At 35.0% G+C, this 18,205-nt stretch overlaps 1 protein-coding gene across 1 annotated transcript; it reads left to right on the top strand.

Moving 5' to 3' along the window:
- Positions 1-326: 326 nt before the first annotated feature.
- LOC140150037 (uncharacterized) lies at positions 327-9,389 on the top strand. Its single transcript, XM_072172042.1, has 13 exons — positions 327-348; positions 938-1,171; positions 1,932-2,174; positions 2,513-2,629; positions 2,833-2,954; positions 3,597-3,743; positions 3,852-4,173; positions 4,381-4,547; positions 4,875-5,051; positions 5,378-5,481; positions 6,901-7,175; positions 7,401-7,467; positions 8,038-9,389. Exons 1-13 carry the CDS (start codon positions 327-329, stop codon positions 8,723-8,725), a joined length of 2,685 nt encoding a protein of 894 aa, XP_072028143.1. The 3' UTR covers positions 8,726-9,389.
- The last annotated feature ends 8,816 nt before the right edge of the window (positions 9,390-18,205 follow it).

Here is an 18,205-nt window from a genome sequence, read left to right as displayed (position 1 = left end):
GTGGTCAAAGGCAGGTGCAGTTCTGAAACAAATATTCAAAAATTGCGAGTATATAAAACGGAAAGTTACCCAAGTCCTTCGTAGTTCCTTGCACATAATGGTTACTACTGTTAGACAAAAATACAGTGCCTGAATAACAGCTAAAGCAAATCTAATGTTTGGTAAGCCTATGACATTCCCGTCCTTGACCACCAATATTAGTACAAGTAGTACATACATGAATTCGTCGGCTGTATCACATACTGACGTATTCGACATTTTTAAAATTTTTGAGAAAATTGGTATATTAGTTTGCTATGTTCTACTCTATATATTCACCAAAAATCATGCTCCAAAGTGACTTAATTAGTAAGATATTAATTAATTTAATTATGTCGTATTTACAAAGCCTTGAAATGTATGCATCTCATAACGACGTATTTGCCGATCGCCTATACTGCGCAAGCCCAGTATACCGTATCTGTAATTTGAAGAATTTGCCGTTTCACATACTGACGTATTTGCGCTACGTATTTGCGCGACTCTAACAATGCACGGCAAAATTGCTGTTTTGTCCTTTTCACATACTGACGTATTTGCGCAACTGTTTCACATACTGACGTATTTGCGCGACGTATTTGTCATTTGAACGGCGACATTGACATTAGTCCTTTTCACATAGTGACGTATTTTATTTAATATTGACTTTTTGCAGAATAAGTTATGCTCTGATAGTGATAAGTGAATTATATTAAAAATATGGTATATCTGCATCACTGTTAACCTGGCGTATTTTGCAAATACGCCAGTATGTGATACGGCCGACGAATTACTTCATAATAGTAATTCTTACATAAGATCTAGAAGTCGATCAAGTTTGAATTGAGTTGAAATTTTCGATACAAGTTTATTTTCTTAGAATGAGTACGGTATTTTTTTCTGTTCCTTTTAAAATCAGTGGTAACAATCAAGTGTCCAGATGATTTCACCGTAACGACAGATCTAGGTTTAGCGTACGCAAGTAAGGTTACATGGCCTCAACCAATAATTCAAGGTTATGAGGAACACTTCAACATCACGTCAAATCAACCACTTGAAGCTTCTTTTACCATCGGTGATCATATATTGACTTGGATAGCATCGAGAGGATCGACATTCAGCACTGATTGCAACTTCACGCTTTCTGTATCTGGTAAGGGTCTTAAATGTATGTCTTAATGTTCAATCTGCACGATATGGAATGAAGTTTATTACTTTGTGTTATCTTGGTTATCATCTTGTTACGTTGGCTTGAGCTCGTAAAATAGCGTGTGGCAGTTTACATATGCTACTCTGCAATTTACAACGTTGTATCAACTATGGACAACTCAGCTGTTGGGTTGGGTAACAATAGTGGATTGACAGTAACATTAATGATTTAACCAAACTACCGTATTCTGATTTTGATATTTGGCTCAAAATTTACCCGGCATTCTGAGGATCCAGCATATACAAAACGTTATGAACGTGTTAAAAAAAAACATCTTAATAACATTAAATGTCTGATCGTATTATGAAAACGTTTTGTATAAAAAACATACTAACATACATTTTAATGTTGTCAACATGTTATTGTAAAATATGTTTGCAAAAATGATTTGCCAAATATTTTGTTAACACTAAAATAATATTATATTGGAATATATTGCAGCAAGTTTTCAACAACAAAAAAGTTGAATGTTTAAAACTCTTTACATACTCTTTATATATCCCATATGGCATCCTTTTCTAACCTTTTGCGAATAGTGTTGAAAACGGTTTGTGTTTTCTTATAAACGATCGTTAGGTAAATGAAGTTTAAAGTCATTATTTTTGTAAACTAAAAGTTGACGCTTTGATCATAATCATAGTTTAAAATTAGCAGACTCACTTCATTCTCTTTTAAAGTCCACACGTTTTTAATTTGAAAGCAGATGAAGAATCGCCTTCAATTCAATGTCCAGAAGATAGACTTATGCACGTATACACCGGAAACACATCGATCCCAGTAAGATGGGAGTCAGCCGTTGCAACGGACAACTCTGGACAAGATGTGAGGTTGATTGGTAGTCATTCATCTGATGACAGATTTCATCTTGGTTCTACACTAGTTACATATTCTGCAACTGATGAAAGTGGTAACATGGCTACGTGCAAATTCAATGTTACGGTAGCAGGTACGTTTTGTTGTTGTGAATATGCTGTTGTTAACTACAATATCATATCATGTTAATGGGTCAACATCACAGGAATAATGAAACATACATCTGGGCAGGGCAATTTATATAAGAAAATAGTTTGATATTGTCTTGCAATAATCTGCATGAATGCATACAATGTTTGTACAACATTTGTACGGTACGTTAATATTCAGTCTGTTTGTAATAGATAGCCATTAGAATGTAACATATCTAAATATCGAGTATAATGATTTTATCTCATATGCACAAGAAAATATAACTAATGACGAAGTAGTTTCTTTCCTATGACACATTGGTTTGTTTGTTTTGTATAGCTTTATGTTCTGAAGAAATCACGTATACGGAAAACACAGGAGAACTAACATGGCAAGCGTCGAGGATAGGAGAAGTGGTAAATTCCAGTAGAAAATGTCCAATTGATTCGACAAATCGTAAGTAAATATCTGTAGTATGTTATTTGTAATCCTCGTAGAGCAACTACAATGTTTTGATGGACAGAGAATTGTCATGAAAGTATGCAGACGCTGTAAACAGGCAATAGTGTTTTTTTAAATATTATTTGTGTTGCAAAAATGGATGCTTAAATTATGAATATTTTGAATGCTATCGTATTTTGGTATGTTTTTATTTTCAGTTCATAAGGAAGTTGCAACAAGGCAGTGTGTGGCACACGAAACTTTAGGCGCCTCTTGGGATCATCTCAAATTTACTGACTGCGGCGACAAAGTTAAACTAAATTTTGCCAAATTATCAGATGTAAGTAATAATTTAGGTAAAATTTTAATCATTTTTATTCGTTTGAAATTTGTCTTTCTCACAACAGTCAATGTTAATATGTTTGGTGAGGAATATATATGCTATGGATATACTTATGTATAATGCTTATGATCATGTCACCTTCAGCAATCTTTTAGTATTTACATTACTATAAAAGTTAGAATGATCAAATTCCACTCACATGTTATGTCTACCACGGTAGCCACAAATCAATTCAATGTAATTAAGTTACCCCACACCGCGGTTATTCGTTTTTATGTGAAGGTACGTTGTCTACTGTGGGTATTCGTTTTTATCTGGAGAGGAGGCTAGGCATGTGACCTAGAGTAACCTATCAACACATTTTGGATGAGTTTTATCTTAAGCACATAAGCTGCGGCCAAATATTGCTGCAGTGAAAAACGCCAAGAAAGACAATATAATTTTAAACAAAGCTAGTCATTTGACCGAAAAAAGGGACACGCTTTGCGGAACAGAAAACGATGTGTTTGCGAAAACGGAAAAATGCTGAAACGTCTTAAATATTGGCCCTTGCCTGAAGTTCTTCTGTCTTCTAAGGTGATTTTTCAATTTGTCATACTTTATAATAATTAGGTGCATTTATTTGTGTATCTTTTTAAGGTTCCAGTCGACTTGTTAAATATTGAGGAAGTGGCTTACGCTCTGGATTATTTGACTGCAGATACTCATTCAATAACGTCACATGATCTTACCAATATTGTAATTACAATGAGAAAGATCGTTACATTGGATGCAACATTGTCGGAGGTAAGAGGTTCAGAAACCAAAAACAATATAAAACCGATATAATATCTTGAAATAATTCAAAAACACCTGAAACACACATACTACATCTGTGACTTTGTTTTTTTACAGATTCTGTTAGCTGTGATTAATACAACAAACCTCTTATTGTCATCAAAGTATTTGCGGCCGTGTCAAGGAAAAAATAGCACCGTAATGTCAACAGAAATGTTATTATCGATTATAAAAACGGTAGACCACCAAATGTCCGTATCATCCGAACAGGGAGCCGTTGCGAAATTCGATGACATCTATTTCACAAGACACGGTATTGAATTGGAAAATGCAGCGGATGGCTTCGTCAACATTAAGGCACACTCATCAGGCAACACCAATATTTGTGTTTACGTCAGAGTAAAAGAGTCGTGTATCAAACACATTGGCAAAAGTAAAGGTAAGTTTACATATGAATGAAGTTACGAGGCATCGATTCATGATACAATGTATTTAGCCAAATTTACTGTGAGCCATTTTAGGTAGTTTAAAAGTTTACAAGAACTAGCTTAGAATAAGACATCGGGATTATAACTTATAAATACTAAGGCCAATTTGAGTCCAATATTTAAACAATGTTAGATAATTTTGTTTCTATTCATTTTAGCAAAGAAAAACGCGACATTAGTTGTCTACGGTGCAAATACAGGGCGACAAATGATAACAAACTCATTGAGGGAGCAAAGATTACTTATTGTCAGTCCGTTGGTGTCCATAGAACTTGAATATAACGAATGCAGAAATATAACTGTGGAAATACCATTTCAGAGAACGGTGAGGCCTTACACAAAATGAATATAACTATAACCAACTTCAATTGTATTTTTCATAATTGGAAATCTTATACAAAAGTATGAAACATTAACCCGATCTACTTTCTAAAATGCTTATATTATTAATTTTACCACTCGTCTTAAAATGCCCATATTGAGCACTCAGTGGTTGAGCTATGGGTGACCTACTCTGCTATCTATAAAGGAATAAGCTGCATATTCATAATAATCTCACTTATTATTCAAGCCTGACACTCTTTAAGGTGATATATTGACGTTGACAAAGGTACAAATCATATAGTTTAACATTGACTTCCAATTTTTTCAGCAGCTTCAGCAAGTCAAAGAGGTACGGACACTTGAAAGTAAAGAAGTAAAATGTGTAGTAATGACGGAGAGCGACAACTCTAACGAAACAAGGACAAATGTATGCGAAACGGTAATACTAAAAGACGCTAGTATCACCTGTGAATGTGACAGGATTGGGGTATTTGTGGCAGTAATGGTAAGATACTTTTGATACTATTTAATATATCTTTAGATGCTGTTATGACACTTGATTTGTGCTTTTCATGAATGAGGAGACTATTAACTAGTACTTTCGGGCAGTTAGGAATTCCTTTTAGGTTATTTGCGCCGTTGGACATTAACTTGTGTAATTGTGTGTGACCGAAAACAGATGATTAATAATACTGGTCAAACGAACATGAAACAAGCAATGTTTTAACATTTTTCCTGGCCTGGGATTTATACACGTTGGTATTCCAATCCACTCATCAGCTACTGTGTCAAATTATAACGTCGTTCTTCTCTCAATGCAATTATGTACAGGAGTATGAATGTTGGACAATGATATCCTGGGCATTTTATAGCAAAGGGTCATTCTATGTTGCTATTATTGCGCTTTTCATCACCATCGTTGTGGTTTTAAGGAGGTAAGTATTGTTATTGCTACCTATTTTGTGTCACCATATATTAGGATTTTAATAGTTTCAGTTAATTCAAATCGTAAGTTATTTCTTATTTTATGAATAATATATCATAAGTGTGTTTTTATTCATGATAAATAAAAACACTAATTATGCGTTTTGACTCCTAGTACATTTTGTACGTGTCAAAGAACGTCATTAGTAATGGTGAATGAAATTCACCCAAAATTATAACAACTGAGCATACGAAATTTGGATATTTTGTCTGATAAGTCTGATGATCATAACACCAATCTTAATGTAATGTAATCTTATCTAATCTTATCTGATTTGATTTAATCTAATCTAATTTAATTTAATCTAATCTAATCTAATTTAATCTAATCTAATATAATGTAAATGTCTATAGACGCTTTGCATTACCTGCCGCCTTATCTATAGATGCCTTAGACCACTATCAACTGACAAACTACCCAGCAAACACAAAACGTTTTCGACATCATTCGCAAAAGGTTATAAAAGGTTGTCAGAAAACGTTTAAATGTCGGGTTATATAAAGGGTATATTAAGAGTATAAAACATTTTCATAACCTTAAAAAACATTTGTTGGTCATTTACTGCACAGCAAACACAAATGTTTTACAGAAAACATTTAAATGTCGGGTTATATAAAGGGTATAAAAACGTTTTAATAACATTCACAAAACATTTTTGAAAACTTGGTACAAATCATTCTAAACAGAATGTTATTTTGGGGTTGAAAAAATATTTAACAATTTTTTTAAAATGTTTTCACGACTTTTATATAACCCGACATTTAAATGTTATTAAAACGTTTTGTAAAAAACATTTTAAGAACATTTCTGTGTTTGCTGGGTGCAAATATTTTAACATAATGTTATAAGTGTTGACAAAATATTTGGCCAAAAATGTTTGCAAAAATAGTTTAAAATGACATTTCGAAAACATTTTAAAAATATTGTTGTAGTGTGTTTTCATACAAAACGTTTTAAAACGATTTCATGACCTTTATATAACCCGACATTTTAATGTTATTAAAACGTTTTTACCTAAACCAAAACCCAAAATATAACTTATTTAAAACGTTTTAAAAACGTTTTTGTGTTTGCTGGGTATACATACTATAATATAATTATGGTATAGGCTCTTGTATAGCGCCATCATTTTATTGATAGCTTAGGGACTGGTCTACTGACATGCTGGAGACAGGGCTGGAGGAACACTCACCTATTCAATTGCATTCATGCCCCATAGATAATTTGGCGCGAGTAAGGATCTCCAACATTACATGATGCGCGCGCACACTGAAATAATTGTATTTTCAGACGTTACTTTATAATACCTAATCGTAAATGATTTTAGCATAGTTGTAGTAAATTTGTGTTGTGTGAATTTTCATTTTAGTGCGATCATCACCAAGAAAATGCCAACAACAGGTGAAAGTATTCGGTGCGTTTCCTTGGCATCTTTGATTTGTCTTTACATCTCATTTCTTGCTCTTGACCACGTTTCGAGTCTCCCATTCGGATGTGTCGCTTTTAAGGCATGTGTGCAGTATTTCACCATTGCTACCCTATTGTGGTCAGCCATAGAAGCACAAGTGATTTACTCATTGATAAGAAATGCAGATGACACTAATTGTCGATTCTGGTTACCAATTAGGTGCCTACTCGCTTGCTGTAAGTCCGTCTTGACTTAAATTACTATTTTGGTAACACAAATGTTAAATAAGACAAATATCGATCTGTAGTTGCGGTCATCAGCTTGAAGCAAATTATCATAGTTTACGTTCACGTCCACCGCAGCATAGATGAAATATACACTCGCATCGCTATTAAAATCAAAATAAATATCATAAAGAGAAAACAGCTGTAACTTTGTTTCATTCTTCTCCTTTTTAACAGTTGTCCCACTTTTATCTGTTGGATTAACCTTCTGGTTAAGAATCGAGGAGTTACAAGGGATCGAAAGGCAAGTAGCGGTCAAGCAGCTTTATATTGTAGATTGTGCACCACAAAGGCCCTACGCTGATTCCAAACCACCCCAGAGTCTCTGAAAATCACATATTTTCCATATTATTCCATACATAACTCTGAACGGAGGATCGCCTGGGTTGTGGTACCTTAATGCACGAAACTGCACCACACTACATTTTTTACTGTTTGCCACTGTTGTTATATTACACAATGGCTCCTGGAGCAAACCCAAAACCACTTAATTTAATGCACTATTACAACGTCGTGTAAATTTCGCCCAAAGATGATTTAACCATGATCAATCCAAACTGTTGGGTACAAATATTACATTGAAAATGACACAAACAAAAACTTTATACTTTAGTTGCTCATGGGTGAACATATGTTGGATAAAATACCAAATGTTTTCGAAGAAGATTACTTGATACGGAATCTGCTCAAGGCAATAGGAGATGAACATACAATTATTTCAATACGAAACATAAAATTATTATAGTCTCAAAAACATATATATATAATTATGAAAATAGTACTTATCGTAATTCCCTTCTTCTATCTAACATAGATGCGTGATAACGGAAGAAGTCCTTGGCTCTTTGACGGTGATTGTCCCAACATGTCTCATTGTGGTTCATAACACGTTGATTTATCTCGTAATCGTTTATCGTCTGGTGCAATCTAGGCGGCTCTTTTTCACCAACAAGCTCCAGCGTTTTGTCTTTGCCGAAGCTATGTGTTTCTTCCTAACTGTGTTACTTATAATGACGTCAGCTTATTATTTCCTGCTTACGAGAGCAGCTGTCTACCAGATTGTGTTCAGCGTCTCTTTAATCGTTTTTGCCGTGTTCATCCTCGCCGTTACTTGTCTGCGTCTTGGCCACTCCGTTCGTAGGTCGAATACGTATGATGTTCATCCAGATTCACAAGATAACGAAGACAATGTACCCATAAGAAGTAAAACCGTGGATTATGTCAGTCCATTTGCTGATGGTGTAGAAATGAATGACTTGGCTCGGGAAAACGGAGAAGGCAAGATTGTAGCGAACGATGATGCCAGCAATTCCGCTGTCAGCAACAAAGAAGCTGTCCTGGAATATTTTTGTCCCACTACTGACGGTGTCAAACTTAATGACGTAAAATCTTCAGAGGAAGACAAAAACGAAGACAGACAGGGTGAAGCAAAACATGATACTAACGATTCGACTGACAGTGACGACGCTGTGAAAGATGGAACCGCTGAAACGTCATTTTAACATAAGAAATAACAAATAAGAATCTGTTTGAAATAGTGGACGATATTCCAGGCAAATAGGTGAAAACAAGATTACTAGACATGTATCATGTATTATTCATGTATACTGTATATTAAATACTAGCAAAACATGAAGATTAAATATGTGTGATAAAATTGAAGGACAAGACGGTCTGAAGGGTTAAATTTTTTAATTATTGCGCAAATGAAACATTATACCCAGAATGTATCAATTATGTATAACCAAGTCTCGTGCAAAATGCCCCCATCACAAAAGTGCGCCATGTTTTCAAACATATTGAAGAATCTAATAATAAGAATGAGCATTGGAATACAGATATTTTTCAAGTTAGACTCAAATTGCTGACACTTTGACAGCTAGTCAAATTGGTTACTGTATTTTCATATTACAAGTGCATCTATCTGAAGATCTATTATCCGTATTACGTGCAAGAAGTAGGTCTAGCTGTAGTAGTAGTAGTAGTAGTAGCAGTAGCATCAGTAGTCTGAAGTACTTTAAGATGTAGTGTGGTAGTCACAGGCGTTGCTGTGCATAGAGGTATCGATCATTTGTTAAGTGTGGAGTAATTTTAATTTTACAATTTAAAAAAGCTTGGATAGTCTCCAAATATTAGATATAAGGTAGGTATTTTAAGATTTATTTTTAAGGCAGTTTTAGATAATTTGTATGTGGTAGCTTTTAAACAAAACCATCACTATCTCTTTGTAATTTTACCTGTTTTCGTGCAAATTTTATTAAAATTTAATATAACCATAATTCGTTTTATTTTATCCTGTGCAGCTACAATTCTTTCTTATGATATAATCCATGATGAATGTTATTAGAGAATTATAAAAGGGTGTGATAAGTAGTATTAATTAGTATTTTATGAAGAAAAAACTTCATTTTGGAGAAACCTAACACAGCTTATTAAAACCATAATGTACGATATTATAATATGAAATTGGTTAATTTTTTTCATACCAACAGACAACTTGTACCTAAATGGAATCAGCCAAATTTGTTGTGTGTAGATCAACTCATATATAGGTCACAACTCAACAAATGAGTAAAAAATTACTCAACATTGAACTCATATTGAGTAATTTTTTACTCATTTGTTGAGTTGTGACCAATATGAGCTCAATGTTGAGTAATTATTTATATACCCAACTATTGAGTTGTGGTCTTTTTACTCATGTTGAATAAAATATTTTTGCAGTGTAAATAATTGTTATGCTCGCAATATATATATCTAAAGTCATCAAGTTTGCAAATTGGGATCCCAAAAATTTGGAGGGGAGGCGGAGCTTTGTTTTAATATATTCTAGGTAAATGCAAACATATTCATAAATAGTAATGAGAAAAATATTGACAGCTTTCTCACACATTGCATTTATTGTTTGGCAGGTCTCAGCTATGTGAATGAAAACGCAGAAAGTGATGGCTATAGAAACAATTCGAGTGAATGCTTGTTTAACTAGTATTCTCACCCACGTGGTGTCGTCATCCTGAAGTCGTGCCAATGTTAACCACAATTGAAACCCCATATGCTTCGCTTAACCCTAACCGCCCAGGTACTACACATTGCTACATGCTAAATACACAAAATAAATAAATGAAGTGTAAAGTGCCTATTAAAACTTTCAAAACAAGCAAGCAAAGTAGATGCGGGGGAACGAAGGCGCTTAAAATAAATTCAAACTCAAGTGCTATAGCTTATTATATTAGATTATGGGGGTTTCTAGGCAATATTTGCGATTCAAAAGGAAATAACGCAAATAACTTCTATGGTTTAGATATTAGTTTTGATACAGGTCAATACGATACAATGTAAAAATACATATAAGTGACTTACTTCCCCAATAGTCTTCACTGCCCTAGGCTGAAGCTGATTGTCCGATGCAAAGAAACCACCTGTTATATATAAGGGCATGCTGGTAAAAGTGGGGGCTATTCAGATATACGGATACTTTTTGTCCGCAGTATATTTGTTAATTTATCTATTTGTTTATTATTTATATGTAGTCGGTGGTCAATGTCCATACTGCTAGCGATCCACATTCGTATACAGTTACAATCAAATATCTCCGCGCTAAATCCCTGGCGCCACATACACTTTTTGTCGTATTCAAGCGTATACAGTTTATATGTTGTCTAAATTGAGGGCGCTATGAAATTAATATTGTTTATTTCAGGCGGCATAGGACACGCAACACGGACGTACGAGGCTGGCGAAGATACAGGGCTGACAGCCCCATTCACAATACACGGTTAGCGATTATAAATGGACAATTAACATACTTGCAGTGGGGTACTTTGCAGAACCCCAACGGTTTTAGAGTAAGATAATTTTGCTTTGACACCACATAACAAATTTAGAATTGTTTGTGAAGATTTCATGATTATGTGTTAATCCAATGGCGACGTCAAAAATAGCGATATCGCATCCACCATCATCTGGTTTATTTCAAAATATCCCGCAAGAAAAATCAACCCTCAAATAAGCAGGTGACCTATAGTTATTGAAATGACCCATTGACTCTGATTAAAATATTTTAGGTACTTTCGGTTTTGGCCAAAACAGAAACACTACAACATATTTAAAATCAAACAAATACATATGTACGGGAAATGACCAAAGGTCTCAAATCGGCGTATTTTAGCCTAAATGCTAAGTAATTCCGGCATTTCTTGTATCAATTTTTGACCAAGCGGGCCAAAGTGTTCATTTGATACAAAAGTGACGCAGTACTTTTACGATAATAATTATACTGAATTATCACAAATCGAATAGGTTTCTTCTAGTACGGCTCGTGTAGAGTTTCTTTGTCACTTTTTAGAAGCTGTGCAGCCATCTGAAGTAATGACCGTATAACGCAACTTTCTAATAAATATAGTGGCTATGATCACCGTGAGCGAGAAACGGCTTTTCACATGCTTTTCATGATCACATGAAGAAAGTGAGCATCGGATTAACATAACATTATTAGTACTTCCATGAATTAGCAGAATTATTTGAAATCTCGAATTTCTTCTAATAGTCATTTGCTTTGCCTAAATAAAATATAAAGTATTGCACAAAAGTAAACTTTCCCAAAGAATGAGATATAATTATTCTTTATATATTCTATGTATGGCCTTGATTATTTTGTTATGTTAAAAGCCTCAGGAACTAATAAGGAGTTCCAATTGTTTCAATTACCGTGATATTCTTCAAAGTATCACATTAGCGGTGCTGTTTATTTATCTGATAAAAACAATAATGTGTTTGAATGTCAAATTGTGCCAAGATTCTGACCTATATCTCTCAAACGTCATTTTAACATGACTCTTCCAACAACAGTGAAATAAATAAAAAACGTATCATGTTATTACCAGTGTAAATTGATAAGTATACAGAACTAATTTATATTATATAGGACAAGATGGTCTACATATTTCAAAGTGGCTCGTCCAACTGAAATTATAACCAAAATTATATTTTATGTAGAGCTAGAATAATATTGTTATACCAGCACGCCTCTTGTACAATGCGCAAAAACCACATCTTCAAACAGCTTGATTTTCTAGAATAGAAAAGTTAATAATACAGTAATATTCTTACAAATTACACATATTAAACACTTAGTTTACAACGAAATAGTTCGTATATTTTCGACTACTTTCACATCCCCGTTAAAGGAAGTGTCCGGCAATCACAACATTAAGTCTTATATGTTAGAAAAATAATTATCAAGCACGCATCACATGGTTTTATTTCAAACAAACTCATATTAACCATAAAACGAATAAAACAGCCATCTCTCAACACGCGATATTCAAAATTCCCGCGCCGAAATTGTCTAGAGCAGTGACGTCCCAATAGTTCTATGAAGCCTGTCGACAAATGAGCACAAATAACCATGACATCACTGCTCTAGAACATTTCGGCGCGGGAATTTTGAATATCGCGTGTTGAGAGACGGCTGTTTTTATTCGTTTTTATGGTTAATATGAGTTTGATTGAAATAAAACCATGTGATTCGTGCTTGATAATTATTTTTCTAACATATAAGACCTAATGTTGTGATTGCCGGACACTTCCTTTAATATATATTTTATGCATTATGATAAATATGTGAAAATTGAATATCCATATAGCGTAAAAACAGCAGCACCAACAGCAGTAGTAGTATTAGTAGTAGCAGGAGAAGTAGTATTTTGAAATGATTTTGAAACACAAAAACTGTGGTGTACAGTGGATAATCTCACACTTTCGAAAAAATGACAATTTTGGTAATATTTTGTCATATATTAAATTTTATGTATTAAATAATTTTTAAAAGGTGCAGATTGCACACAAATCAGTCTTATTGACCCCAAAGGTCATTTTGGACATTTGTTTTGTTGGCCAATTTCTATTTGCCCGAAGTTGAGCCTTGATAATGTAGTCAGATGGTTACAAATAATAACTTTAAACGTATATACAATGGATTTAATGACTATAATATTTTTCCAGAATAAACTTAGCCATATCTCAATAGAGCCAGAAAGCCTCAACTCTGAGTTAAGGTTTCTGGCCCTAACTTAATTTGGTTCAAACACTGGGATTTCTTTCCTGCACAATTCCTAGTACCTCTATCATCACACCCCATAAAAGACAGTTTGTCCTATTTTGAGACTATATTATTAATGTTCCAAAGCAACACCTCTAGCAATATTCCAAAGAGTTTAAATTTTATGGCACCTATATTAATATGTTAATAATTCTGCTGAAGTACTGGACACTTGACACTAATCCATCTTAAAGGGTTTTTTTATATTTAAGTATACAGAGCAATAATAGATAAGTGAATGGTCATTGGCTTGTCTGGTGCTCTTTTACATTACACGTCACCTGTTATTCCATTCTTAGTGCAACAGTTACGAAGCACCTGCCTGATGTAATCACTAAGTTTACGAGAATGTCTCTTGGCCAAGAGTGAATAACATAACATAACATACCATAACGTAACGTAACGTAACATAACATAACATAACGTAACGTAACGTAACGTAACGTAACGTAACGTAACGTAACGTAACGTAACGTAACATAACATAACATAACATAACATAACATAACATAACATAACATAATACGTTACGTTACATTACATAATTACAGAGAATAAAATCATTAGAGAGATTGCGATTTTCCAAACGTAGACGTAGGACGTACGTTTTTACGTAGCTATGTATTGCAGTGAGGCCACATACTTTACCAACGCTCGTGTTGTGGCGCTATGTCCTATAGTCAGTCATATGGTGATTTGTTTTGCACGAAATCAGCCCGGGGTAGTCGGTGGGGTCAGGGATCAATAAAGGGATCTTAATCCTCTCTACGTCATACATAAATTCGCCCAGTCTCATTTTCCTAATATCAAATTTAAAAAAAATGGAATTTCAGTTCGGCACAGGTGGACCTCGAACCCATGCCGCTGCTACATACAGAATACAGAAGTCCAGCGTACTAATCCACTGGACCACATGACAGTTCGGTAGCCATATTGAATTTTAAACATATAGGCTATAGGCAACTCCAACATTGATCGGTTATAGACCACTTGACATGTGACGTCATTGCCGGCCAGTATGCGCGCGAATTATGACAATTTCCATTGTTCTTTGCCCTGCAGTGTGCGTACGCATCGTAGTTTGCTCAGGGCACGTGCATTTCAAATCGTCCACCTTATTTCATATAGGTGACCGTACAGCACGAATGAGCCGTAAATGTCCTCAATTGTATTCTGAGTTACAGTGTAAAATGGGCATGAAGGTCATATTCATAGGTATTTCAATTTGGTGCTACGTGTATCTCATTAAATGAGGTACACGTAGCACCCAATTGAGGTACCTATGAATACGACCTTCATGCCCATTTTACACTGTAACTCAGAATACAATTGAGGACATTTACGGCTCATTCGTGCTGTACGGTCACATAGTACAAGAAAGCCATTGAACAGTATAGCGGTTTGTTTGAGCATATCGACAGACGAGTCCCTCGCCTTTGTTGATAAACAATGATTTCATATTAGCATAATGACAGTACTCATCAGTTAATAGCCACTTGGTGAATAGATGGGCATTATCAGCTATCAAAGAGATGTCTTAGGCTGCGTTCACATAGAAGTATACTATTCGGGTATACGGTGCACGTTTTACAGGTGCACGCGTATATAGTTCAATCGAGCAAGGCAATTTCATAGTACCGGGTCACATAAGGCTACGATCGCATAGAAGTATAGTATTCGGGTATACGATGCACGTTTTGCAGGTGCACGCGTATAGATTAAATCGAGCAAAGTAATTTCATAGTACCGGGTCACATAAGCGCTATTTGAAAAGGCCGTATACCTGCGTATAGTATAGTATAGTGGGAATCGCGCGTGTTCGATTTTAGTGCAGCGTATACCGTCCAAATTTTAAAAACCTAAACCATATGTGGGCAAATTCATTTTTTAATAGATGCACTATCTAATTCTGCACATTATGACACCTCATTGAATGCACTGTGACCTCAAGAAGTAAAGTTACAAGCATTTGATAAGACGAAGAAAATGGGTAAACTGACATACTCGCTATTCGGTATACGAAATACGCTCATTCGATCAGGCTGAGGTCACATAGTATACTCCTATATGAACTCAGCCTGATCGAATGAGCGTATTTCGTATAGCGAATACCGTATACCGTATACTTCTATGTGAACTCAGCCTTATGCAGCTGCCAATCACGATAGAGGCTTGAAAACATTTTGTTATAAACCCAAAAGTGATATAAGGACAAAACTGTGCATGTTGGTACTTGATTGTTTGGATTCTTATATGTTGAAAATCCCTTGTAGTATTATTTTTTATGTGTAGTGTATATTGTTTATAAATTATACAGCTTTTGAATTTTGGGCATCAATGCTCTGTTGCACTGTTTTCATCAACCTATTTTATCGTAGTGCATTTCTTATGTGTGTGAGCCGAAATGTCGTGGTAGATTGCAATCATGCTTTTGTTGAACTGCACTCCGCCATAACTACGGTGAAGGACACCGGTTCAAATCCTTTGTTTGGAGCCAATCGATAAAAGAATGCAGGGCCTCTATAAGTTAAGAAGTGACGTAATAATCGCAATAGATGAATACACTGTTTGAATAGATCGCCCAACCATGCTAACATAAGCAGATTGCACTAATCACCTGTGTATGTCTGCAAACCTAGATTGAATACAATTCAGCTCTTTTCAAAAATACTAATCTTATAGGTGCGAGTGAACCGTTGCCTTGCCAAGGGTCTATACTTTGAATTTGTGTGTAAATAAATAAATAAATAAATAAATAAATAAATAAATAAATAAATCAGAACCGATCAGGAATTGTGCATATTTGAACGTGTTCCTAATGTTCCTAAAATATCTGAGCCAAAGTTTCATTGCCCTCCCCCACCCAACTTTCGACCTGCAAAAAATGCTTGCCCCCCCTTTTGACCTGCCAACCAATCTTTGCCTCCCCCACCCCCTATAATGCTTCACCACCTCGGGGATACACAAAGTTATTGCACCACCCCTCAGCTGTACAAAAAACACATGATATTTTGACTATAACATTAGTAGAGAAACACTCGTTCTCTACGTTTACTTTACCTAGACTCGAGGTAAAATCAGCCTATTTCCACGTGGAACCATGGTGGAACGTACGTTTTAATGCTACGTTGAGTCCAAAATGTCAAATCGCAAGGTAAATTTTTATACGCAAAGTATCACACACATTTCAATAGACAATCTCTGCGTATGAATATTGTGTTTAAATTTAGTCCATTTTTAACACATCGCTGTACCTTTATTATAATGATTTGTTACAAACAAAAAGGATCATAATAATAATTAGACTTTCCTTCGTATGTTCATTATCTTTGACTGTCTTTAAAATATTGTGAAATGGACAAATTTTGTGCATTTTCAACGATGTATCTACGTCGATTTCGCACGTGGAATATCTTCAAAAATAGCTAAATATGTGACCTCGCTTCGATACAGGAGAGTGGTTTTGAATAGATCAACGTACGTCCGATGTCTACGTTTGGAAATCGCAATCTCTCTATTATGTTTAATTCGACGACAGTTCCGCTGTGCTGTTGTGGCGTGTGTTGGTGAACTCAACGACGACATGTAATGGTGAGTGTGCGCTCGTTCGTATCCGAACGGTTCTGACTTTTTCTCTCCTTTATTAAAGTGCCAGTTTGCCTAAGCATTACTTCTTTTTTAATAAAATATTTTCTTAGGCATGTATCCTCTGTGATCCTCGCAATTAGTATTTAATGTCTCACCTTGACTGATAATTATACTGCCGTCTCTCTTTAAAAATGACTTTTATAGTTATTCACAAATTATGTTAAATGCTAAGAACCATGTTCTTATTTGTTTTGTTTATTTTTTTTCTCTTTTAATTATCCGTAGTTTACCAGCCTTTACCAACATAGCTTTAATAACATACAAGTTCTGCTAAATAATACGCTCAATGTAAAATAACCCCTTCGATGTTCTAATTTGGTTTAAAATATTTCCAATTCTAATAGATATACCATTTGGAAAAGTTTTTTGCCACAATATGAGCAGAAAAGTGGTAGCCCTTTTTTACCGCACGACCTTGTATTCGGCAAGCATGGGAAAACCCACTGTGCTCCCCATTGTTCACTCGTTATGGCTGATCGATTTCAATTGTTTCGAATTCCCCTGCACGTTGAAAAATGAGTTTTAGTATTATGTATTATTATTTTGGATGAAAAAACACGGGCATTTCTTCTGAACCAATCATTATCAGTTTTATATCTAAGGAAACCTGAAAGCATGAATATTCATGTTCCGTCCGTGGAAAAAAGAGCGACAGTCTAATTGGCTGTATACGTAAAACGAACGAACCCCTCTAAATCATGTGACAATTTGGCTACTTTCACATTTTAGCCAAGATTTAGAATGTTTAACCTTAACAGTCATAGATACCACAAAATACCGCGATGAAAACAACTGCGCATGCGTGAATTCCAGGGTATGCGATGACGCAATCACCCTAAATGTTATTATGCTCACGGAATTGTTCCGATAGCAAAAAGCTTCTTCTTCTTCTTCTTTTTCAGTCACAGAAGTTTTTTGAAGTAAGGTTTTGTTTTCAAATAGGCTTTTAACTTTCCTATCCCGAGTGTGGAGCGTAAGTTTTATTGCACCGTAAACACACATTCATTCATTCATTCATTCAACTTTATTTCATTCAAATATAAAATATAACAGCACAACAATTAAACACATTGAATGAGGAGATTCTCGGAAGGCCGGATGGCCTGTATTAAGAACCCCTGTCCTAACAACAACAAAAATGTTTCAAAATAACAACAACAACAAGATATACCGCAAAATGTCAAAACACCCCCCCCCCCCCATTTACCCTAACAAACACCAAAAGAGCCTGTTT

The sequence above is a fragment of the Amphiura filiformis genome, chromosome 4 (assembly GCF_039555335.1).
Source record: "Amphiura filiformis chromosome 4, Afil_fr2py, whole genome shotgun sequence".
NCBI classification, from domain to species: domain Eukaryota; kingdom Metazoa; phylum Echinodermata; class Ophiuroidea; order Amphilepidida; family Amphiuridae; genus Amphiura; species Amphiura filiformis.
Note: the sequence above shows the minus strand (reverse complement) of the source record. Positions and strands in the feature narration are given on the sequence as shown.

Coding starts and splice junctions, on each gene's coding strand:
- LOC140150037 (XM_072172042.1), top strand. CDS start 327: ATGCTCCAAAGTGACTTAATTA. Junction 1,172..1,931: donor CTTCACGCTTTCTGTATCTG/GTAAGGGTCTTA, acceptor ATTTGAAAGCAG/ATGAAGAATCGCCTTCAATT. Junction 2,175..2,512: donor ATTCAATGTTACGGTAGCAG/GTACGTTTTGTT, acceptor TGTTTTGTATAG/CTTTATGTTCTGAAGAAATC.